The 25511-nt window shown below is 38.0% G+C and overlaps 2 protein-coding genes across 3 annotated transcripts in view; one reads left to right on the forward strand and one right to left on the reverse strand.

Moving 5' to 3' along the window:
- Positions 1 to 7282, forward strand: part of LCORL (ligand dependent nuclear receptor corepressor like) — a 49099-nt gene extending 41817 nt beyond the window's left edge. For both annotated transcript variants that reach the window (XM_072406398.1, XM_072406397.1), the window contains exons 8-9: positions 1483 to 1586; positions 6624 to 7282. In XM_072406398.1, coding sequence (XP_072262499.1) covers positions 1483 to 1577 — 95 coding nt within the window. In that variant the 3' untranslated portion in view covers positions 1578 to 1586; positions 6624 to 7282. The remainder of the gene's footprint in view (positions 1 to 1482; positions 1587 to 6623) is intronic.
- Positions 7283 to 19690: 12408 nt separating this feature from the next.
- The window catches only part of NCAPG (non-SMC condensin I complex subunit G), a gene marked incomplete in the record, with an annotated part of 20819 nt that continues 14998 nt past the window's right edge, over positions 19691 to 25511 (reverse strand). The window contains 7 exon segments of the mRNA XM_072406403.1: positions 19691 to 19936; positions 20754 to 20826; positions 21421 to 21510; positions 22949 to 23084; positions 23824 to 24029; positions 24032 to 24359; positions 25333 to 25511. Coding sequence (XP_072262504.1) covers positions 19807 to 19936; positions 20754 to 20826; positions 21421 to 21510; positions 22949 to 23084; positions 23824 to 24029; positions 24032 to 24359; positions 25333 to 25511 — 1142 coding nt within the window.

The following is a 25511-nucleotide window of genomic DNA, read 5'->3' on the forward strand; positions in this document are numbered from 1 at the left end:
ATGTAAGACATCTCAATAGATGTCCTCCTCATTCCATAGGACAGTTTACCAGTGCAAAAACAGTTTGTTTTTGCTGATTTATATTCTACTGTACTCAAACAATTAGTGATGGGTAAAACTATTTCTTACTGATATATGACTGCTATCATCTTTCCCAAAAAAAATATAATTACCAGGTGGGGGTATTTGTTCTAATCTTTTTTTTTTAGTTTATTAACTGGTGAGTCCATTAATGTATCCTTTACTGATTTTAAGTTGCTTCGGGATTGGTTGGAAATCTCTTTTACAGCAATGAAGATTATATTTTTTCGATTAAAAGAAATGGAAGGAAAGCGATAACCTCCATGATTTCTGAAACCCCCAGAGGCAGGGAGTTACCTGATAGTCTTCACGTTTGAGGTTTAATATATAATATAATAATATTATCAAAGACAACATGAGGGAAACTATGTTCATTCTCCCCAGAAAAGGAAGGTGAAGCCCTCAAAGAAATAGTCTTTCTTTTTTCACAGACTGTATTTCTTGCAAGATAAGAGGTTCAAATGTTTTTATTCCTCCTCAAAGCAGAGCTCCTAACTCAAAAACAATTATTCCTGGACCACAAGAATACAACAGGGTGGCAGATAAATCTAGGTTAGCATGAGGTCTTAATTGGCCAAAAAGTTTGGGGGCAGACTGATGTTCACCAACATCCCAGTAAAAGAAGTAGTCTCCACTGGCTACAGGAAACTTTCCTTCTCTCCTAAGTGACAAATTTTTTGTATTTTGAAATTTCCCACTTTTCACTCCATGCCATTCAAAATTTACATGATCTTATAATTTGTGGTTCTTGTTCCAACTGATGTTCATAGTTTCTGTTCCTTTTTGTATACATGAATATCCCCGAACAGGACAAGATTTTCAATGCCTTCATTTAACTTCAGTAAATCCATATGGAGTTCACCAGATATTTTTTTTTATTGACCAACCTGCCAGTGGCAGGATATATACCTGGTTGTTTACTATGACGACAATCAACTACTGAACAAAAGGAGTTTATCTTGATATGTATTTAAAGATAAATTCCAGAATACTAACAACTACCCTTTAAGTACCACTGCCCTTTTTATTTACCAAAAGCCATGGTCATGCCATGCTACATTCATGAGTGTCCACATCGCTGCCTGCATGACATGGCCCTATTTACTGTCCAGTGGTGAGGTCCTCTTAGAATCTAGAAAAGGGAGACAGTAGCACTGATGTTGGCGCAAAAGAGAGAGTAAGGAAATGGTCATCATGGGCACGTGTAGCACTGAACTAGCAGTCTCCTTTTTTCCCGGAAGCAGCATTTTTAGGGAACCTGGACCACTGGTATAGGCAAGTATCTTCTTTCACAAGGTAAAGAAAATTTAAAAACATTCGAAAATTGTTTTCTTTGAATATGGGCTTTAGGTATCATTTGTAGATGATTTTTTTTAAAACACGCATGTTATCTTTTTACAGGACCTTTAAAACCTGTTGGATTTCCTGCAACTAGGGGTCTTATCAGTAAATTTGGCAGTTATTCCTTAACTCCAATCCGTATCCCACTCAAGTAACATGCAAAGGTCAGACATTTTATTTCTCATTGCTACATAATAAGGATTTCCATATGCTTATTTAATGTATTTGAAGAAGAGATGAAGTAACAGTACAACAATGACATCTTGTTTATGACTTGCCAGTTTTCTTAACAATGATATTTTTTTGGTATTATTATTACCAAACAGTATTTATATAACGCCAACATATTATGCAGGGCTGTACAATAAATAGGGGTTTGCTGATAGACAGATACAAACAATGACAGTAGGAGGAGGGAACCCTGCCCAGAAGAGCTTACAATCTAGGAGGTAGGGGAAATATCACACAATAGGAGGGGGGGTTAGGAGACAGAAGAAGACTGGTAGGCAAGTTTGAAAAGATGAGTTTTAAGTGCTCCTTTAAATGAGCAGAAAGTAGGAGCAAGCCGAATGGAATGGAAGACCATTCCAGAGAGTCAGGGTAGCTCTAGAAAAGTCTTGGAGCCGTGTGTGATGAGGTTATGTGAGAATAACTCATTAGTAGGTCATTGGAGGAGCGAAGAGAACGGAAAGGGGGGTATTTTTCTATCAGGTCAGAAAGGTAAGTGGGACGAGCTGTGGAGGGATTTGACGGCATAGCACAGGATATTCAAAGAGAAGGCGTAAACCAACTTCCCCTGACTACCTAAATATTGCTGCCTCAAATGACTAATCAAGTATGCGGGTATTCCAATGAAAGAATGGGAAAAAAACTAGGGTTTTATAGGCAAATTTTGCCAATATTAGTGTTTTAAGGATCCATACAAGCATATTTGCATGATGTTACCTGCCCTCTACCACAGCAGTAATGTTTCCTCTCTCTGCTGCCACCTATTTCGTTGTCCTAAATTGGCTTTTTGGATCCCTCTTCACTTTTTTAGAACTTTTGCCCATAGTATGACATTATCTGGTTAGTCATCAACCACTAACATTCTCAACTATACCCTGAAGAAGCCGCAAGGCGAAACGTGTAATTTGGTGGAATTTCCGCATACTTGGCAAATCACAGGAGCTTCAATTTGATTCTGAGGTGAAATAGAAGCCAATGAAGAGAACTACAAAGAAAGGCAGCAAAAGAGGAGTGGTGGGAAGGATGGACAAGTCTGGTTGCAACATTCATTATAGATTCTAGAGGAGAGAGTTAGGTAATGGAATACCAGTGGAGAAAATCTTACAGTAGTCTATATGATAGATGATTTGTACAAGGAGTTCATTGGTCTCTTGGGACAGGTAGGGGCGGATTTTGGAGATGTTGAGCGGGCAAAAGTGGCAGAACCTGGCAATGTTCTAAATGTGAGCGGTGAAGAATTGGGCAGAATCGACAGTGACACCAATACAACTTTCTCAGGGGAGGGACAATGCTCATACAGTTAAACTATAATGGTTATAAAAGACGAGTAATATAAGCAAAGATATTTTTGAGGCTAGAAGGAAAAGTTGGGTGTTCAGATGGTTTCACATAGTAAGGAGATTCCCAAGCTATCAATTTCATAACATTACACAGGAAGATATGACATGAAGGATATGAAAATAGCTGGTGAGTTCAAGGTAGTTCTAAATAAACCATGCTCTGGAGTTGTTGGGTGGCAGTGTGTGGCTAAGTGTGAAAATGCCACCCAGCAGAAGAGGATTACAGGAGTAGGAAATAGGTACAGCCAGGATGCTGGTGGTCAGGATGTTCTTGACAAGGCAGATACTTTTTGGTGTGCCCCACTAAAAAGCAACCAGATACGACTAGGTTCTCTTTAAAGCCGAGCTACCCCTGTCCTGTCTGTAACCCCATCTAGCCATTCCTAGAGTCAGAGACCCGGTGGCAGCAATTCTGTTTATATTTAAACTACTTTCCTCTCAACTCAGTGTCTATTAAAATTTTATGAGGATGTCAGCTTGTCTGCCCTTGGTAACAGCTTAAGCTCTTTAAAGCCAGATGCTCAATAAAGCTTTTTATTGTATTTAAAGGGATGACCAGTGGTGACAATTATAAAAAATAAAAATAAGTACATGTGTAAAATAACTTTCCTAATTTACAAGCATGTGGAAGTGCAACTCACACCAGTATACACTGGAGAATAGTTAAGTGCAGAGACTGTTTACTAGGGGTGAAGTCACATAGAATGTTTTAATGAGCTGATGGCAACTGATAAAGTTAGAAAACACCAGAAGACTTGGCTACATTCATCAATGTTTTGTTTTTGCTTTATATGTCATTTCCACAAATTAAAAAGAACTGTGTATTGTCCACCTCCACTCAATTGGATATAATTTAAACAAAGCTTTTTTGGTATACCTTTACACAATATAGTCATGAGTAAATTTTGTTGTTGTGACAAACTTATTACAAGGACATGTTCCCACAAGTGTAATTCACAGAACATGCGTTGGTTTGCTGAGTTGCCAATCATTGTTATGGCACCCTAAAAGCACTTTACCAGCACCTGACTAAGCCTGGAGAAAGGTTCAAGTTTCTACTGGGCAGTCATCTATGCATGCCATGATGTGAGCAGCCAAGATGCATTTGAGACGCCAAAGGTTCCTGACTTTGTAGTTTAGAGACCAAATCACAAATTGTAGGAAATGCTAAGCTGCTAGAAAAGTGAGGACAAATGAAATGTGGCTCAAAATATATCATTCAGGTCCTTTTAAGGTCTAAGATGGGGTTTATGAATAGTAAACAGGTAGGAGTAAAATCCCTGAAATGGCCACTAGAAACAGGGTCATGACATCTTGGCTTAGAAAACTAGAGAGGACTCAATGAAGATGCTACTCTGTTTGGCATTAGAGTAATGTTGGAATTGAAAATGCAGGAAGAAGCATGGACCAAACTCCTGTTCCTGTACCTCTGGGATAACACCTCTTGCAAAACCTGAGATGCAAAGTATCGAAAGGTTTGAAAAGATTGACAAACACCCAGAGAAGGGAATGAGGGAGACGACAGTCTGTTCCTTAAGTTTCTTCCCAAGAAGGGTGGGTGCTCATTATACTAGTCACATCACTGATGATAACATCAATAGTGGATCCAAAGACACTTTGGGCATGATATATTAAAGATAAACTATAATCAGTGAACCTGGGTGATTCAACAAACCTGAAATGGATCTTGTCCAGGATTGAAAACATTTGCTAAAAAATATAAAAATTAATTTTAAGAAATCCATTCCAAATTTGCTGGATTACCCAGGTTCACTGGTGAAAGTGTATCTTTCACAGTCTTGGTGAGCTTTAATAAATCAGTAGTTCCCTACACATGTCTATGGACAGTAGAAACAGTGTTTGCAGACCCTATTCCTTGCGACAGAGCCATTTCAGGGGTTTTACCAGGGATACAAGAAGCGGGGAGGCTTCAGTTAACCATCTCAGCTAAAATTCCTTTTTAAGAGATTGTAACCAGTTTGCAGTGGTTTTTTATAAGGCTACAGCCAGAACAAGGTAATCGGCAGGGCCAACTAGAGAGAGAAAAGAAAACTAATGCTGTCATTGTGTCTTAACAACTGATAAGCTGTGATATATTACAATTTTGGTTTTGGGTTTACTTATACTTCAACAGACCAACTCAAATGTTTTTGACTGCTATACCTTTCGGTACTTTGTATATCATTGTATTTCTTTACTGTGTGCACAGCCCTGGGGAAAGCATACGGTGGTGCTTGAAAGGTTGGGAATTTTTAAAATGTTCTTAAACATTGTCTGATTTTCAAGTTCTAAAAGTAGATGAAGAAAACCAAGGTAAATAAATGAACAAAATAATTATATTTGGTCAAGTATGTATTTTAAAAAAAATTAACAAATAACATATCTGCATGTGATGTAAGTGAATCCCTAGGATTATCATATAATTCAAAGGTGGAGATCAAAGTCTGGTGTTTTCAATCGATGGGATGACAACTGGATGTAAGTGAGAGACACTGTTTCATTTGAAGAATAGGGCAAAACCTGATCACTCATACACAAATGTGTTGTATGTGTATCATAGCTTGGACAAAGGTGTGTCTGAGGACCTGGGGAGTTTTTGCTGCTCATAAACCTGGACAAGGTACTGGACCATCTTTAAAGAGTTTGGACTCCAGCCATCAACAGTGACAGATTGTGTTGTAAGACATGTAATAGTTTTAGAGGTTACAACAGGAAGCATGGTCACTTTCAAGCAACTGAAGCAGTGCCTCATATTGGTGAATGTCGATATTCATGAGTCAACAAACAGTACTGGTGTGTATGGCAGAGTAGTAGAGAAAAAGCCACAGCTTTCCCCCCAAATATTGTTGACAATCTTCAGTTTGCTAAAGATCATGCGAACTAACCAGGATACCAGAAAAATATTTTGTGGATGGATGAAACTAAAATGAAAAAAGAAAAACACTGCATTCAAACATAAGAATCCTATCCCATCTGTTAAACATGGTGGTGGGAGTGTTTTGGTTTAGGCCTCCTTTCTGCATCTGGGCCTGGACAGCTTGCAATAATTGTCAGAACAATTAATTCTTAACAATACCAGAGAATTTTAAAGAAGAATATCAAGACAACTGTCCGTGAACGGAATCTCAAGAGACAGTAGGTCATGCAGCAAGACAACAATCCTAAACACACAAGTTGTTCTACCAAAGAATGGTTAAAGAAGAATAAAGTGAATGTTCTGGGATGGTCAAGTCAAAACTCTGACATGAATCCAATTGAAATGTTGTGGAAAGACCTAACGTGAGCAGTTTATGCTGAAGCTGAAGTTGTTCTGTATAAAGGCTACAATTCCACCAAGTTGATGAGCAGGACTAACCAACAGTTACTGCAGATGTTTATTGGCAGGTATTGCTGCACACGGGGGTCACACCAAATATTTGGAGCATGATTCAATTTCTTTTGCCACAAACCAAGATTTTTGTTGAACTAGGTTATCTTCATCTACTTTTAGGACTTGTTTGAAAATCAGATGATGTTTTAGGTCACATTCATATACAAATATAGAAAAACCGAAAGGATTCCCAAACTTTTAAGCACAATGTATGTGTCAACAATTACGTTATACCTTACATTATTTTCCATTTTCTCTTTCAGTTGGTGAATATGAATATATGTGAATCCATGGATGAACACCGGTGTGCCTTTACCTTTTGCTGTTTTGCCCATTATTGTGCTTTATGAAGTCTACTTCATCCAAGGGTGCTGCTCAAAAGCATATATTGCACTATTTTGATTGTTATTTTAAAAAACATCTCAAGATCCATTCTGCTTAGTTTTTTAAGATTTTTTTATTGTATGCGTTTAATGTTCTTTTTATAATGTTTTTAGTTGTGTGTCACACAAGTCAAAACCACTTTTGTGATGTTGTTCAGTAACTGGTGACAGGGGTGGTGGGATAAACTCTGACTCATGAGAAAATGTTTTTCTCATAACTTACTGATTACTGTAAATGGGATTGTTGGCACATAAATATGTAGCATTGGATAAATTGCCTTACCAGAAAATAGACTATAATTAGGTGGGACACCAAGTTATATGTGAAATGTTGGATCAATTTCGTGGTCAGTGCTTATTTCTAATGGCTAGCTAGCTACATGTTGTTGAAACAATTTTTAAGCATACAAAGGCTTTCTGTAAGCTGCATTATAGTGTGAAATCACTACTGCAGATGCCTCTGTGACTTACTGTTCTGCACTGTTGTTGGGAAGGGGGAAGATAGAAAAGATTTATAAATAAAATATGCTATGACAATTGCCAAGAATAGCTTGTTTTTTACTACTAATTAAAATTAAAGTACACTGATGGAGAAAAGTTACATATTTAAAAAGTTCAACCTTGGGAAATAAACATATCCCAGATAAAGTCCTATAGACATAGATGATCCAGAGGAAGGAAAAATGCTTTTAATGCTTTGTTCATTTTGCTTCAACAAAGGGAAATTGTTCCTTCCTGATTCCATGAGGCAATCAGATGTTCTCTGGATCAACAGTCTCTGTTGTCTTTACTTTAACTATGTAATACCAAGTTATATTCTGTGCTTCTTGAAAACCATCCAACTTTTTCCTAAAGCAATCTATAGAACTTGCTAAGACTAACTCCTGGGGGAGCTTATTCCACATTTTCAGATACTATTGTGAAGAATCCCTTCCATATGTGGAGATTATGTTTCTTTTACTTCAAATGCAGAGTGCCCTCTTGTGCTTTGTAGTGACATTATTGAAACATTAGAAAGCGAGTTCTCTGGATGCACCATTTATATAGAGTGATTATATCACTCTATATAAAGCAGCACAGTGGCTCAGGCGGTAGCACTCCGGCCTTTGCAGCGCTAGGTCCCAGGTTCGATTCCCAGCCAGGACATAATATGCATGGAGTTTGCAGGTTCTCCCCATGTCTGCGTGGATTTCCTCCGGGTACTCTGGTTTTCTCCCACATCCCAAAAACATGCAGTGAGGTTAGTTGGCTTCCCCCTAAAAATTGACCTTAGACTACATTAATGACATATGACTATGGTAGGGACATTAGATTGTGAGCTCCTTTGAGGGACAGCTAGTGACATGACTATGGACTTTGTACAGCGCTGCGTAATATGATGGCGCTATATAAATACTGTGTAATAATAATAATAATATCCCCCTCATGCCATAGTCCTGGAATACTCCCACTGCTCCTGCTCATATGCTTTAATATTATCTGTTTATAAGAAGAACCAGCTAGTTGAAATTGTGACATACCAGTTAATAAGATGTAAGACGGGTGCAAACTTTTTGCATGGAGGGCCAGAGTTAGTGAGGTAAAAATGTGTGAGGGGCGACCATTCAGCACATACTCAGGGTTAATGTAGGTGTGGTCTGCGAGTCCTGCACAGTACACACCCACCAGGGTGACGTGAGGGATTGCCTGAGCGTGGAATCCGGTGTCAGTGCAGGCTCTGTGCAGGGCACAATCTTGGAATCAGAATGGATGTGGTCCGTGAGGGTTCGGCACATCCCACGCCCACTATAATGAAATAGGGGATTCCCTGTGCACACATGGGGACTCCCATCCTTTCGATTAATGCCCGCCGAGTAGCGGGCCGATAATTGCAAGGTGGTTGGTCATTAAATTATGAAATATAAAATAGCATTTTGTACCTGTGTATCCTTTACTGTGGTCAACAGTGCTGGCAGGCCCCTTATTGATTTTATGACCTGTGGAAATCTGAACACGGGCCACAATTGGCCCCCGGACTTTGGACTTGCCTGATGTAGGATGATAGATTCCCACCATGACATCCTAAGATAGCTACCTTCTGTGCATTAAAGGTAAGTATTTGTAAACTTTTTGTTACTGTTAGTAAATGGGGGGGGGTAGTCTGCAGATCCACTTTATTCCACAATCCTTATGAATATACATGTGAATATATTTGGCCTACATAAGTAAGCTTAATAATAAATATTCTTAATATATGTTTAAAAAAAACAGTTTATCAATATTTAGAGATGCATGCTTTTTCCTGTTTATAAGAGGAAGTATCCCTAACTGTTCTTTTGCAGCAATACCACAAGACTGCTGTGATTAGTCACAAGCAATGATTAATATAAAATATATAATTATGTATCTGTATGCTGATCACATTTTCTTATACAGCAGTTCCCATTACAGGGAGGCACACAAGCATGTAGGTTCTCAGAAGGAGGCTTATGTGGGTGAAGGTGCATATACAATGACATCTGCTGGAACATGTGGCAAGTGCTCATGCTAATTCTGCAATTGCAATTCTTCCAGTAAAGGAAATGTTCAACAGCAAGGGACAGTCCTATTTAGTGCATTTTTCTATAAAACCTAACTTCAAGCATTTAGGATATGGTTAGAGTCTGTGTTAGGATATTAGGGAAATGTCTAACCAAAAACACATGGTTCAGTAGAGGGTGCTTGAAAATTTGATCATGTTTTTATTGGTTTTCTTATTCCCAAATAAGAATATATCAAAACATTAAAGCAGCAACATTATGGCAGCTAAATAAAATTTAGTGAGCTTATGAGAACTGTAGCCTCAAGTACCTGTTCTAAACTGACAGAAGTGGCACCTATGGTGTACTCTAAAGCACATCTGCTTTATGGGTCCAGCTGGTGTGTGTTCAGGGATGATGTTTTGCATTCCTTGGTTGTAAGAGTGGTTGAGTTACTGTTGCCTTTATATCAGTTGAAACCAGTCTGACCATTTTCCACTGACCACTGGCATCAAAAAGGCATTTTCACCCAGAGAACTGCTGCTCACTGCATATTTTCTTATGTAGACCATTTTCTGTAAGACATAGGGTGGCCACATGTAAAACAAGTGGGCTTTGTAGTATATTTGGTTTGGATTTCAAATCTGTGTTCAGTTTTTCTCTAGCCAGTCTAGTTTTTGTGATGCAGCTAATTATATATTGTGTGAAATTCGTTATAAATAGCCTTAACATATTACAACATTTCTTTTTTAAGGTTAAAGACCGCACTAATTGCAATTGATTTCATTTGTCATCATGCCTAGAAATTGCCTTAATGATCCAGACACTTTCTGTTATGTGTGGTTCATTCACGACGAAAGCACAACTTCGCCAAATTACCACAGAATTTAAAAAGATATACAGATTATATTTCCACTGTCCACTTGGTAACCAGGATAAATCTTGGGTTCCACGTCATCATCTGTACCAGTTGTTCCAACGAACTGCGTGACTGGCTAAACTGGCATAAAGCAGGAATGCCATTTGCAATCCCGGGTGTGGAGAGAACCACAAGAACAGCTAGTCAACTGCTATTTTTGCCCCGTCAACAAAAGTGGATGCTCAGGTAAAACTAAGCACAAAATTGTATATCCCAGCCTCGATTCTGCAATGAGGCCTGTTCCCCATGATGATTCATTGCCAGTTCCAGTACTGCCACATGATGGACTTGCTGCTGTAGAAGGTGATGGGGAATGCACTGGAGTTGAAGCCAGTTACAACCCCGAACCATCTGATCCTGACTACTTGGCCGATGAAGATTCAGAACCAGAGACCTTTACACAAGCAGAGCTGAATGATCTCGTTCGTGATCTAAATCTCTCCAAAGACAAAGTAGAACTTCTTGCTTCAAGGCTTAAACAGAAGCATTTGCTTGCAAAGGGTGTAACTGTATCTCACGACAGAAAACAAAATCATAACTTGACAACATTCTTCATTATTGATGGCATACTGTGCTACTGTCATGATATAAATGCACTCTTTACCAGTTTGTCACAAGAGCATGTTCTATCTGAATGACGTATCTTCATTGATTCCTAAAAAAAAAAAAAAAAGCTTGAAAGCAGTCTTACTGCATATTGGTAATACCAAACCAAGGTTACCGATTGCCCATTCAGTTAAGCTAAAGGAGTCCTATGACAACATGAAGTTACTACTTGAAACAATCCAGTATAAAACACACCAGTGGAACATTGGTGGGGATCTAAAGATCATTGGCTTGCTGATGGGATTGCAAGGAGGATTTACAAAATATTGCTGTTTCCTTTGCCTGTGGGACAGCCGATCTACAGGAGGCCATTATGTCAAGCGTTATTGGCTACCAAGAGATACCTATAAGCCCGGAACAAGCAGTGTCAAGTTTCTGCCTCTAGTTGATCTGCATAAAAATTTTTGCCACCTCACCATAGTTAGTCACCACACCAAGTTAGGCTTGATGATGAACTTTGTAATGGGCATGGGTAAATCAAACTCCATGGGTTTTCAGGTTCTTGTTGAGAAGTCCAAACATAAGCACTGCAAAAATGAAGGGATATTTATAGGGCCACAAATCAAGTCTGTTTTGCAGGATGATGTTTTCAAACAATATTTCTTAGAATATTGTTTGAACTAGAAGCTTGGGATGCATTCAAGTGGCTGTGTAAAAATTCCTGGGCAACCATAAGTCTCCTACATACATGGAAGGATTTCAGAATCTGCTTGATTCATACCAGAAACTGTGTTGTCGCATGTCATTAAAAATACATTTCTTGTACTCACATCTAGAATTCTTCCTGGAAAATCTTGGTATGGTAAGTGACGAACAAGTACGTTTTCACCAAGAGATTCAGTTAATGGAGCACCACTACCAAGGTTTCTGGAACGAAAGTATGATGGCTGACTACTGCTGAATGCTGTACCGTGACACTCCAGCCAAAAAGTACACAAGTAAAACATACTCTAAGCATTTCTGAAGAAACAATGGTACCTAACTGACACTGTTCAGTAGATCTATACCACAGTGTGTCCTGTTTTACTTCACACTGAAGATGTACTAACATTCACTTCAATAGTGCTTACGTTTTAGTACAAATTACATGCATGTACAATGTTAACTATAATAGTACTTGCAACTCAGGAACGGTACATGTAAGGGAAAAACTGAAATCTGCTCAAAAACTGATTTAGAAAAGTTTGCTGTGGTTTCTGATGATCAAAACTAATTTTTTGTTGACCTGTGTTATCTCCCCAGTCATAGGAAGAACCAGCCCTCTTCCCTCCTGTCAACCAATCAATCCCCTTTCACAGCAAAATATCACCAGACTTCTCTGGCAAGTAGCAAAAGAAACAAAGAGAATAAGCACTATACTGGCTAAAAGATGTCTATTATTGCTAGTATAACACTGTGGAAGAAGGAAGTGATTACCAATTTATGCAATTAAAATTGGGAGGGCAGGTTCAGAGGTATGGCTACTGCTGTTGACTGTCATGGAATCAACCAGCAGGAAGTGGCAATATCTGAAATACTGGACATCACAAAAACAAACTAAAGGTATGATAATAGTTACACACTGGTCAACAAACATTTTCTTGCCAAACAGATTAAAGTAATTTTAAAATATGTTTGATCCACAGACTCCAAATATGGTATTGATTTTGCTGGATTGGCTCTAGATTTTGAAATAATTACCTCAATAATAACCTCATAGAAAACTAATGAAACATGAAAAATAGGCAAAATTAAACTAGATATGCCTACTTATACAAAATAATTTTTTGTAATAATGTCAATATATTCTATATTCAGTATATTTACAGAACTAATCACAAAGAAGTTATTGAAATGAAAGTTTGTATGATTTCCTTTTATGCTGATGATCAGGACAATCAAGTTGAAGGCTCCAGCAGTAGTCTGCCATCATGTGTCTATCCCATCTGCCCTGATAACTTTCTTCCATCACCTTTATATCTTGATGGAACCTCTCCCTTTGTTCCTCTCTGAAATCGCCAAGGTTTTCTGGAAATTTTTGCAAATGGCTATGGAGATAGTGTACCTTAATGCTCATAGTAGCATCCAAATTTTTAAAATTTAAGAGCAAATTTTGTACCAGTTCTTCATAATTTTGTGCTATATTGTTACCCAAGAAGTTCTTGATGTAACTTGTGAAATTTGAATCATTTATCAGTCTCTGAATCTGAGGTCCATCAAAGACTCCTGCTTTTAGTTTTTCAGTACTCAATCCAGGGAAGAATCTACAAATGTATTTGAAGCAATCACTGTCCTTGTTCAGAGCTTTAACAAATTGCTTCATTAATCCCAGCTTTAATCCCAGGAGGGGGGAATGATTTTTTCTTTGTCAACCATTGGCTCGTTAATGATGTTTGCTGCACCTTTTTTCATGTTTTCCCCCCGGAGGCCAGGTCACCTTTTTCCCAGTGATCCTGCTTTGCTCTACTATCACACAAGCAGATGAAACATGGGTACTTTGTGTATCCACTTTGCTTTCCAAGTAGGAAGTTCGCCATTTTTAAATCAACAGATACGGACTATTGGTGTTCATTATAGCAAAGCTTTTGTAAGACCATTTTGATATTTTTATATTCTTCTTTAAGTTTTGTTGAGTGACCAACTAGTGATGACGCATAGAAATTTCCATTATGCAGTAAAACAGATTTCAAAGTTCGAGGGGAACTGTCTCTGAAAAGCCACCAGTCTTCGGTATTCCGGTACTCGCCATCTTCACTGAAATATCGTGGGAGTGTCACCTCTCTCGTCCTATAAACCGTTATTTTAACTTCGGGGCTCAGACAGTTCTTTTCTTTTAGCCTTGATGCTAAAAGTTCAGATGCTTGTTTTGACAGACCTAGGTCACATAATCATTGAGCTTTTCTTTCGAGAACTGCTGGTTTGATGAAACACTTCCTTCATACTCACTTCCATTGCTAACTCCTGGATTACACTCCAACCCCTGTATATCCTCCATTTCAGATACAGAAATATCAGGGAGTGTACTGAACACTGGTATGGGAACATCAGCACCATGCAGCACAGGTCGTCTTGCCAATTCCAAATCAGGGTACTCCCACTTGCACAAAAATACCAATCATTATGATGATTTTTGGGCTCTTGCCATACCATAGGTACACCAAATTTCAAACTTTTCAGTTTTCTATTTTTCCACTGACGTAGACACTCTACACAAGTTTTGCATGCCATATGGGGAGCCCAATACTTATCTTGGTCCCCCAGTTTAATACCAAGGTATGCTTGTTTCACAAAATCTAATCTTCTTCTGTTTTTGCTGAGAATATTTACCACAAAAGTAGCAAAATACATTAGGATCATTTAAACAACTTATAAGTCATATTTCTGTAAAAAAAGAAAATGTATGAATAAAAAGGCGGCAAATGAAAGTTTCATGAAAATAATGCTACATTTATATATAAAATGCAAAACATTGGTGTAAATAAAGATTGATAATATGCTGTGTTAACATTTGTTGTTGGTAAAATCATCTATTCCAATTCCTGTATCACAAGAATTAGAGCCAATTTTTACCTTTAGTGTGGGGCTTCCAAGAGCATAAACAAGGCAGTTAACAATTGAGAAGTTTTTATTTTAAAAGGCAGGTAAGTGTTCGTCCATCTCATGCATCATCTGCTATGCTTTACAACTGGCATAATACCAGGAAAAATCACCAGTATTTTTTTTCCTAGATTTCCTAGAGCTATATGTGCACATGTGGTGTGGGCCTTCCAATTACAGAAACACACCCATTACCAACTTGCAAACGTGAGGCATTTCATGTAATTGAGAAAGGCAGGTAAGCATTCCTAAGCGGATCCTCAGAAGTGCCTTGCACATTTCCAGCTATGCTTTACAATCCGCATGATAAATTTAGTCTGTGTTTTTTTTCTAGCATGGTTTCCTCAACATCTCAAAAGAAAATACAAAAAAAGACAAATTATATATGAGGGAAGAGTGTTTAACGAAAACTGGACAGATGAGTAGGTGTTGTGGCACACAGTAAGGCACTCTGCCTAATTTGTGGTGAATTTGTACGAGTTTTTAAAGACATTATATGCAAAATCATGATGCCAAATTGTGTGCACACCAAGGATTGTGTAGTAAGGATAAAAAAATTGAAGAACTAAAGAAAAGTCTGTCTTGTAAAAAAAAAGTAGTTTATGGTATAAAAAGCAAAATTTGTGCCAGAACTTGACAATGAAAACTGGCTTACAGATTTAGCATTTTTAGTGGATTTGACCGCTGCTTTAAGGCAAAAAACAAACTATGCTTCAAACTATAACAGCATTCCAAATAAAACTGAAATTACGGCAAGATAAAATTAAGGCAATTTTTTGCATTTCGACATGTTGACCAAACATGGTCCTGTGAATAGTGAAAAATTTGCAGCCTTGGCTTTTGATTTGACACAAGAATTTGAAAACCGATTCAAGCTTACCGTAAAAATAATCAATACTTTGGTATATTTGTGAATCCATTTTCAGTTGATATAAACATATTGTCTACCAATGTTTCAATAGAATAGTCAAAATGTGATCTGGTTTCTTTACTGGACTTTAATAGGTCCTATCTTCCCAGAGACAAATATCCCAAACTTCACAATCACATCTTATACACGTCATCACTTTTTGGCAGCACGTACATTTGTGAGCAACTATTTTCAAGAATGAAGCACACTAAGAGTGCAATTAATATCCAGATATCCAATGATCACCTTGAAAATTGCAACCATTGAACCAGATGTTGATAAATTAGTTTCTCAAACACATTGTCAAAAATCCCACTAGTTTTACATTTCACTCTTTTCTTTTACATTTACAGTAAAAAATATCAAAAACAATAGAGATTTATTTAGTAATTAGATATATATCTTGTGGCCAACATCCTGCTAGTTTTTGAGCAATTCCCAGCTTGCAGCACTTAGACAGACCTAGGAAGGCAGCCAAAAGCATGGGACCATAACGTGAGACAATCTCAGGAATCAGAGATCAACAGGTCAGGACGGAGCAAGCAGAGTCAAAAGCAGGCCGGAATCAGTAACCTGGTAATCAAAGAAGCAAACGGGCAACTCTGGAGGTCACTGAAGGTGCATGGAGTCAATAATGATGTTTAGGGTCAGTAGGGCACAAAAGTTTGGCCCGAACGCCAAGCTGCTGTGCTATTAAATGACCAAATCATTCAGGAGATCATGCTCCTGATTGGCTGAGGTGGACAATCTGGAAATGCAGGAAGCCATGTGCATAGCTAGGACACCTGGTGCTGGAATGAGTAAGTGTAACCTAAGTTAGTGGGTAAAAATTGTATCTTTTAAGGCATATGTGTTTTTTCACTGCTTTTTTTTCCACTGAGTGTTTTTTTTACTGTTACCTGAAAAAATGGTAAATATTGGAATTAAGCTTAGCAGTTACTGCTCCTGGGTGCCTAGCAGCTGCCAGAAAATTCCCTGGAGCTCCCTTTACCGCTAATGTGAACATACCCTTAAATACAATGCTTTACAGCAAAAGATACAATATAGATAAATCCTTACAACTTGTTCAATACATTTATAGCAAATAATATTTAATGAAACCAGACCCAAAGCAGTGCCACTTGTGGCCACTAGAGGGGGGAAGATCATAAACAAATTGGATTGTCAGAATTCCAAAAAAGAATTGAAAACTTAGCAGCACAGACATTAATGAAAACAGAAGCGTTTGATGTGCAAAAGAGAACCTAGGGCCAAAACGTGCCTGAAAATACAAAGACATCAATATTTGGTGTTAAAAAAAAACAAAACCAAACATTTTTTTAGTTAAATTTGGTGCTTTGCTGTTTTTCATACTTTAAAAAATAGGCTGTTGTATTTGTTCTTGTTTTGTTCATTTGTCAACCGCTTGTTGGGTGTTTATATTGTTTTTTTTTTCACTTACATGTAAACATTTAAAAACATTGTATGGTTGGGTTGCCCCCCTTGACAGCAGTGAAATTATACTTTCCTTTCCCTCTCTACCTCATGTTTGTTCGGATATTGCTGATAAAGCGTTGATCATCCCCTAAAATAGTGGTTGCCAACCTTTTCGGAGCTATGGATCACTAAATGCATGTAATCCAGACCATGCATGTGCAGGGAGCCGTGTGTCGCTCAAAGGGGAAGAAACTTCCCCCCCAGTGTGACGTTGTGATGCCAGAACCCACCCACTCTATACAACACACCCTGAGCCTGCGATGGGAGAGTGAGCGGGTTGTGTCCATACAGGGAACATGGCTCTAAGTCATGGACCACTGGTTGGCAACCACTGCCCTAAAACTCTTGCGTTCACAAAATAAATTTCTTCTATTCTCCAAAATTTAACAACTTTTGATTAGAATTGCTTCAAAACACATTTTCCTCACTTGCCAAATTAACAATAAATATTGGCAGCCTTAGCTGAACACATTTTGTAACAAAAGCCTTAGTTTCCTAGGAATGTGATGCCCAAGCCGTATTTTAAAGTTCAATAGAAAGCAAAAAGCAGAGTTAGTGAAAACAAACAACGTGGAGAAGCAAAGTGGTAGAGAGAAAATCCGTTCAATGTGCTTGTACACTGCACCAAATCTCACACTCATCTCCAAAATTCGCCCAGTGGAAGGTTCAGTCAGATATCATCATGTGACACCTACTGCAGAAAGAATAGATGCCAGAATACCCCGGCATTACAGAGCAAACAATAGGTCTGATGTACTACAGGAATTTAGGCTGTTCACTTGCCAAGATGAATTTATTATTATGAATTATACAACACTGAATGCATTTCTGTACAAAATCTCTTTGATTGCAAGTTCTGTTGGGTAGGTACTCCTCTCCTGTGTCATTTGTAATAAATATGTAGGTTCATAGGTAGCTCCTATTTATTTTACAGGGCTGCATATGTTGGAGCATTATTAAAAAAAAGTTAATAGCCTAACATCAAACAGTAACTTGACACCTGTCATCTCAGGGAATTGGTTAGGAGCCTTATTCGTCTCCAGGCCTCTTGAACTAGTGACCACCATGTAAACACAGGAAGCCAGTGTTCCGGTTCTCCGCCCTTCTTCTCAATAAATTAAGGGGGGAAAAAAGGTTTTTACTTTGTATGTGTAAAGTTATATAGTATACATTTTGTAAAATGCATAAAAAAAAATCAAACTACAATATTACTAGAAAATACTACTAAAAAATTACTAGAAACTGGAACTCTTGCGTTCACAAAATAAATTTCTTCTATTCTCCAAAATTTAACAACTTTTGATTAGAATTGCTTCAAAACACATTTTCCTCACTTGCCAAATTAACAATAAATATTGGCAGCCTTAGCTGAACACATTTTGTAACAAAAGCCTTAGTTTCCTAGGAATGTGATGCCCAAGCCGTATTTTAAAGTTCAATAGAAAGCAAAAAGCAGAGTTAGTGAAAACAAACAACGTGGAGAAGCAAAGTGGTAGAGAGAAAATCCGTTCAATGTGCTTGTACACTGCACCAAATCTCACACTCATCTCCAAAATTCGCCCAGTGGAAGGTTCAGTCAGATATCATCATGTGACACCTACTGCAGAAAGAATAGATGCCAGAATACCCCGGCATTACAGAGCAAACAATAGGTCTGATGTACTACAGGAATTTAGGCTGTTCACTTGCCAAGATGAATTTATTATTATGAATTATACAACACTGAATGCATTTCTGTACAAAATCTCTTTGATTGCAAGTTCTGTTGGGTAGGTACTCCTCTCCTGTGTCATTTGTAATAAATATGTAGGTTCATAGGTAGCTCCTATTTATTTTACAGGGCTGCATATGTTGGAGCATTATTAAAAAAAAGTTAATAGCCTAACATCAAACAGTAACTTGACACCTGTCATCTCAGGGAATTGGTTAGGAGCCTTATTCGTCTCCAGGCCTCTTGAACTAGTGACCACCATGTAAACACAGGAAGCCAGTGTTCCGGTTCTCCACCCTTCTTCTCAATAAATTAAGGGGGGAAAAAAGGTTTTTACTTTGTATGTGTAAAGTTATATAGTATACATTTTGTAAAATGCATAAAAAAAAATCAAACTACAATATTACTAGAAAATACTACTAAAAAATTACTAGAAACTGGAAAACTGGATGTTTTTAAAAATTACTGATATGTAAAATCACATGCACAAATGACAGAACTGTAAATTCTAGTATAATGAGGAGAGGGATTCAATTTAATATGTTGGTAATGAAGTGGCAATAAAGTAGTAAAGTGTCTACACTGGCCTCTATTTCACCTTAGAATCAGATTCATCTCCTGTGCTTTGCCTAAATCTCTCCACAGTTCTGGTCCCACTTACCTTTCTGACCTAATACACATATACACCACTATTGTCTCCTCACTCCTCCAATGATCTTCTAATGACTTCCTCACTCATAACCTCACACATGCACAGCTTCAGGACTTTTTTTTTAGGACTGCCCGGACTTTCTTCTTTCTCATCCTATTCATCTTGTTCCTACTTTTCACAAATTTAAGAGCCCTTAAAATCCATATTTTCAAACTAGGTCTAAACCCTCACTACTTACAAAACATTCTGTATTCCCACACCTCTTTAATTGCAAAGCTTCTGGGCAGGGTCCTCCCCTCCTTCTGTGTCACTGTCTGTATCTGCCGCTCATTCGTAACCCCTATTTAATGTACAGCATTGTGTATTATGTTGGCGCTTTAATAATACAGTTTAATAATGTATGGGTTTTTGCCAGGGTGCAAAGAAATGGAAAAAAAACTATACTTTGTTAAAACATTTTCTATTTAGCAATAGTCGAACAATCTGCTTTTGCATGAAAAGTTTTCTCTCATTTTACAGTTGAACATAAAACAGATGCAAATCATTTAATTTCATTTTGTAGGTGATGAGCCATCTTCTTACTCATTTTGTCTGATGAGAAAGCAGCAAAATATTTTATTATTGCACTAGTTACATTTGCTCTGCAGATACAATGCAGGTTTCTCTATAATAGTTGTATAATCCTTTGATCTGTATTTATATTACAAAAGCTGGATTACTGTGCACCGGCCTCTTCATTTAGAAGTTTGGAGAGATTCTTTTTTGTTTTCTCCATGGCAATGCTTTTGGCTCTTCTTGATGGTCTTGCGCTGACTATCGTAGTTTGTGTCTCTTCTGTTTTATCACTGTAGAGGATTTACATTTTTTAGTAAATAGACAGACTTGAACATGCAGTCACTGTATACAAGTCTACAACTCTGCTAATGCCACAACATACCCCGACATGCTTTTAATTCCCTTTCTATAGCATTGTTGAAAAGACATTTTGACCCCCCACCCCCCTGCCAAAAAACAAAAAAATAAAACATGTTGGGTGTATTTTTTGCTTTCAGTTAGTAAAGGGCAGCATGAAATTTAGAATCCCATCCTTTTCTATTCTCGAAGCTCTGCTGTACAGTAGACTGCAAGAGGCCGATACAAAGTAATTCTCAAGTACTCTACTAACATACAATGCATATTACACAGCAGCACTGCTTTAGGTACAATAAGCAAGTGTATGTTAAGCGCTAGACTTGAACATGCTGAGAAAATATTTTTCACTGTTAAATGGTAATATAGGAGAGAATCTAACACCTTCTGCAGCCTAATGTGTAAATTTCCTCAATAGGTTTATATTACATGAAAGCCAAAATGCACCTAAAGACATCACTGTGATCTCAGTCTGAATGGGTCTGCGACTGCCTTGTACACACAGATGAACCCACCAGTCAACCCTGTGCAAGAGGCATAAAGTAAAACGTGACATTTTAAGAACACTTCCTATGCTAGATATTGAAACCCAAAAACTCTCTTTAGTTGCTTTGGTCAGGTGGTTCAGGTGAAAACATTGAAGGCAGCACTTCTAGTAATACCTTACCTTCCATGTTGTCTTGCTCATTAGCCGCACTGATGGCAGCAATTCTATTAATATCTATCTAGTTTGGCACAAATATATAAACATACCCATCAGTTTCTTCCGCATCAGCAGGCCGGCTACTCTTCTTCCTGGCGTTTACAGAAGAGGCTTTCTTGCGACCTGCAGAAATAAGATATACTATTGCCACAAGTACATTTATCATCTAGGAAACAAGACTATCAGAAAGTAGGAGGGAAAGTGGTTGGACACTGTTGTCCAGGACAGGAATACAGGGAGGGAGGTATGCAACCATTTAGAAAGGAATAATGGCTCAACTTAATGAGAATTCCTCCCAGGTGATATGCAGGGTCTGTTAGACAAGAAAGGAGCAAAACAATACTCACTTGGACCGCAATATAAAACAAAACTGACAGGTTCCCTAGATATCAATGATGCCCTACGACAAGAGTCTTCATTTTTATTGTCAGCTCTGACATAGTGAGCACATGTAAGCTGACAGCATCACTGAGAAAAATGAAGGACTTGTGACTGCAGATGAGCAATTCCATATTTGGGCTGCAATGTTCATCTACACTGCCATTTATTTAACTGTTCCTTTGTCAGATATGGGTGTAATATTAAAAATAACATCCTTTACCTAGAATGCAGGAGAAATGTTTAGGCTAGCCTACAATAAAGCCCTCATATTACCAAAATGCTTCAGTTTTGTAGCAAAGTAGTACCACAAGCATTTGCATCAATGTATTATATTACCTTTGCTAGGTTTGTCTTTAACAGGATTCAGCTTGGAGGTGTCAGTGTTTTGTTTTTCAAAGACTTCATCATTTTCGCCACTTGGTTTTGCTAGAAATAACATATTAAGAATCAGTTAAAAGCCGATTAGTTTAGCCTAAATGCAAGCAGTGAGATAACAATGCATTTATGGCACACAGGCGTCCTGGCCACCTAAATGATAAAAATGTATTATTCTGTGAGAAAGCTTGACATGATGTATTGCTATGCACAGTATTAAGGCTTGTTTCATATTTAACAGTTGATACCAAACACAGCTATGTTAGCAGCAACGTGATTTCCCATAGGTTTCTAAAGAAAATTATTTAAATCGTTCTGAATGATGCCCACAAAAAAAAAAAAAAATAGTAAAAAGCACAATATAAAAGGTCAAAGTCACCAAAGGCTGAGATAAACAGCTTCCCAATTGCAACAGTCTCAACATATTAGGCAACGTGGTGTCAGTTACTGTATAAAATCCTCACTTTGAGTTCATCACCAATAAATGGCGCCTAGACATTCATTAACTTCTGGACAAGCTGTGCTTTGATATGCAAAAAGAAACAACTGCAGTGTTTGTTGTAGTCATTAAAGAGTTACAGGAGGCTGCCGAGGGAGCTCACCCCCTAAGATCACCCACAACCTCAGCTGTGTTTAGCAAAAGATTTTTTCTGCAAGTCATGCAAACCATGCCCATCCCCCCATCAAGCCTCTGTCCTGCACACAAGCAGCAGGGAAGCCCTGTTCTTATGTAAAGCGATGTCTCTCTCTCACTTTGATACAGTATACAGGTAGTACTGCAAATTTGTCATGCAGTATGCCATCAGGCATCCTACTTCCTCCTTTTTTTTTTCTACATTTGTTAGCCAAGTCTCTTAAACAGTGAAAAATCACTGTACAGTCAAAAAGACCATGAGGGCCTGTAAACCAACATAACAGAATACAGGCAGTTACTACAGGTGCTTAGTTTTTCTCAACTTCATGAAAATATATCTTCCTAAATAATACCAGCTCTTACCAAGTACCCTGATGCAAGTTTCCTTCACATCCATACTTATCAGTGACTCAGATTTACCATTCTTTCAACATCTAAACGTTTAATAATCTATAGACTCTAATATGTTTTTAAATTAGATTTTTTGGGGGGTACACATGCCAACGTTGTTGGCCACATATAAAAACTGAGAGGTGAGCTCTAGATAAACAAATTATATTTTATTGTAATTTTGTGAGCCAGCTCATTGCGGACCTTTTTTTGCCTACCCAGCTTGATTTTAAGAAGTCCCTATCAAAAGATGCCGATATCCACAAGGCTTTGCCCCAAAATTAAAAAGTGGCTGGGGAACAAGGCTGTTCTCTAAGGGGTGAGGACATACAGTGTAATATTTACTGAGAAATATGCAGTTAACGGAAGCTCTAATATGACAATACACAAGATAAATATATTCACAGTTTTACAACCACTAAGTATGCCAATCACACAAAATACTACTTGAAACGTCTCTATTACCTTCCTGGTTGTCTTGCTCATTAGCTGCACTTGTGGCATCCTGTGTGCTGACACTCTCTACCTTTGATGTCTTGTTGGTACTTAATTGCATCTTGACCTTTTCCAATGCCCTCTGGCACACTTTATCTGTTATATCCTAGAACATATAAAAAAACTAAAATGAGCAAAGATGGTAAAGTGCAGAAGGAAATGTGAGCTTAAGGAACTTTGCTTATTAGCGCTAGTATAAATTAGGGGAAAAAAAAATATCTGGTCTAATGGGGCATTAGGTTGTGTTAAAAGTAAACCTGGACAATTCAAACTCAGCTTTAAGGTTTAGTAGTACATTTTACTGCAGCACAGTTAGTTGAATACGACTTTCCTAATGAGAATTCACTGTAAGTGCACTTCCTTCATTCTCATTGTGTATTGCCTAGTTTCCCTGCCCTCTGCACAGATCCACTTCTGTCCTAATGCTGGAGGACTCCAAATGTGGAGGTGCACATTATGAACACATTACTTAAATACTAATAATGTTTATTATATTGCAGGTTCTAGTAGAGGTCAGTGCTTAGAGAGAGAGATGGTTTCAATGACAATGGGGTGGTATTGTTTGGCTTTCATCAACCATCAGAATGTAAATAAATGTGTAACAATAGCACTGTGTAAAAAGACCTTAAAGCCGTCCCATCACCATCATAAAAACTTTCTATGAAAACATTTTCTTTCTTTATAAAAGTAAAAATTACCTTTTCTTTTCAGTTTAAATGCATTTAAAAAAAAAAAATGGCAGAAGACATTACCCTTCTGTCTGTACCTCCACAGTGACAAAGACTGATTAGGAACTCCGAGCCTCGTGGGATATGGCAGTAAAATACATTTACTGTAATGATTACCTCTAGAGCAATATCCAGAATTGGCAGAAGTTCTGTTGCAGACTCTTTTGATAGCTCAAGAGAGCACAAAGATTTTGCATATATACGAACATCTGGAGACGTTGGATCTTGAAGTATCTCATTGCATATTTTTAGAGCCAAGCTGTCATGTACTGTGGAAATCTGTAAGAAAAGTAGAACATCCCCACTGACATTTACGGCAGTCATTTAGTTATTTGTGGATCCATCAGGAGTGTGATTAAAAGTTAACTAGCTGGGTCTTATATATTATCCAGAGTATGCATGCAGGAAATTTAAGTTGGGGGAATGTGGGAGTGGGGGAGGGGTGTCAGTATGAAATTTCTCATATCTTACCGAGTAGAATAAGCAAAAATAGGGAAGAAGACACCCAGGCAGTGACGCAGTTTTGTGTCCTCTTCAGTCACTGGATTATACCACAGAAGAATCAGACGTGACAGGAGCTTTGCACTTATCAGTCTTCCTGAAAACTTTAGTTTAGCTACACCTTCAGCAGTTTCTGTCCTTATTTCTGGAACCTAAAAAAGTGAAGACCAGATGCTTCATATAAACCATTCAAACAGTCAGACCCAGCAAAGATTACATCCATGAAACTCTTACACCTTTCCAGGCACCAACACTTAGCAGAAAAATTAAATGGATTGAATTATATCCCCAGCTGATCACTACTGTTCATTCCAGTAACAAGATAGTACCAAAATAATTAGCAGTGCCCACCCTTATCTATGGAAAGAGAAATGACGGTAAAATTGGACCCAAAAACTGCCGGGAGGTTACTGAAAAGTGCCAGGTGGTGCGCCCAGCTAAAAGGGGCCTGGAAGAACACTAGGCTTTAAAGGATAACTCTGTACTTATGCAAAAAGTGCTCCTAAGATTCCCCCTATATCCATTCTAAAATTTGGGCTTCTGATGGCAGGAAAATGAATGGCTGTGATGCTAAGAGCCCCTACTTGACTAATAATATCCTTGTCCTAGACCAAATAACACCCACCTAGTTTTTTTGGGTAGACAGGAGATGAAAACACTATAGTTTGGAATTTGGAGCATGATTTAGAGGGACGCTAGGATGCGGTGGCCAGACCTTGGTACCTGGATGACAAGTGGTCAAATTTAGTTGTTGGGGCACTTTGCGATAACTATTTTTGTGCACAAATACAGTTATCTCTTAAAGACCTATCAATATATTTTTGTATAAAAAGGGCTAATCCAGAATACACAGAGATCAGCACCTTAATTATTATTGCCTTATTTTTTTACATTTTCAGAAGACACATCACCCAATCTCGCACCTGCACAGTGCAAGATCCGGTAATGTAAGCAGAAGCCGGAACAAGATCACTGTGCCTGCTGTCCAGTCCCTGCTGAATCATCTTTATACTATAAATTTACAGGTGAAAGTAAATTAAATGTTTAATTGATCATACATTCTAGATGTGAGTGACAGAATGGCAATTTTATGCAAATTGTGAAATACAAATTTGATTCTTATACCTCACTATCCAGGAAGTCAGAGAACATCTTTAATATGGAATTTAAAGCAGAAGTCTCAGCAGTTACTCCATCATCACCAGTTTTTTTTTCTGAGTCTGACTGTTGAGCCTCCGTGGCCTCGTCATTTTCCTCTTCCCGTTTCTTTTCAGAGTTATCATCAGCATCTTCTTTGGGACTTA

The sequence above is a fragment of the Pyxicephalus adspersus genome, chromosome 3 (genome assembly GCF_032062135.1).
Source record: "Pyxicephalus adspersus chromosome 3, UCB_Pads_2.0, whole genome shotgun sequence".
Taxonomy (NCBI): Eukaryota; Metazoa; Chordata; class Amphibia; order Anura; family Pyxicephalidae; genus Pyxicephalus; species Pyxicephalus adspersus.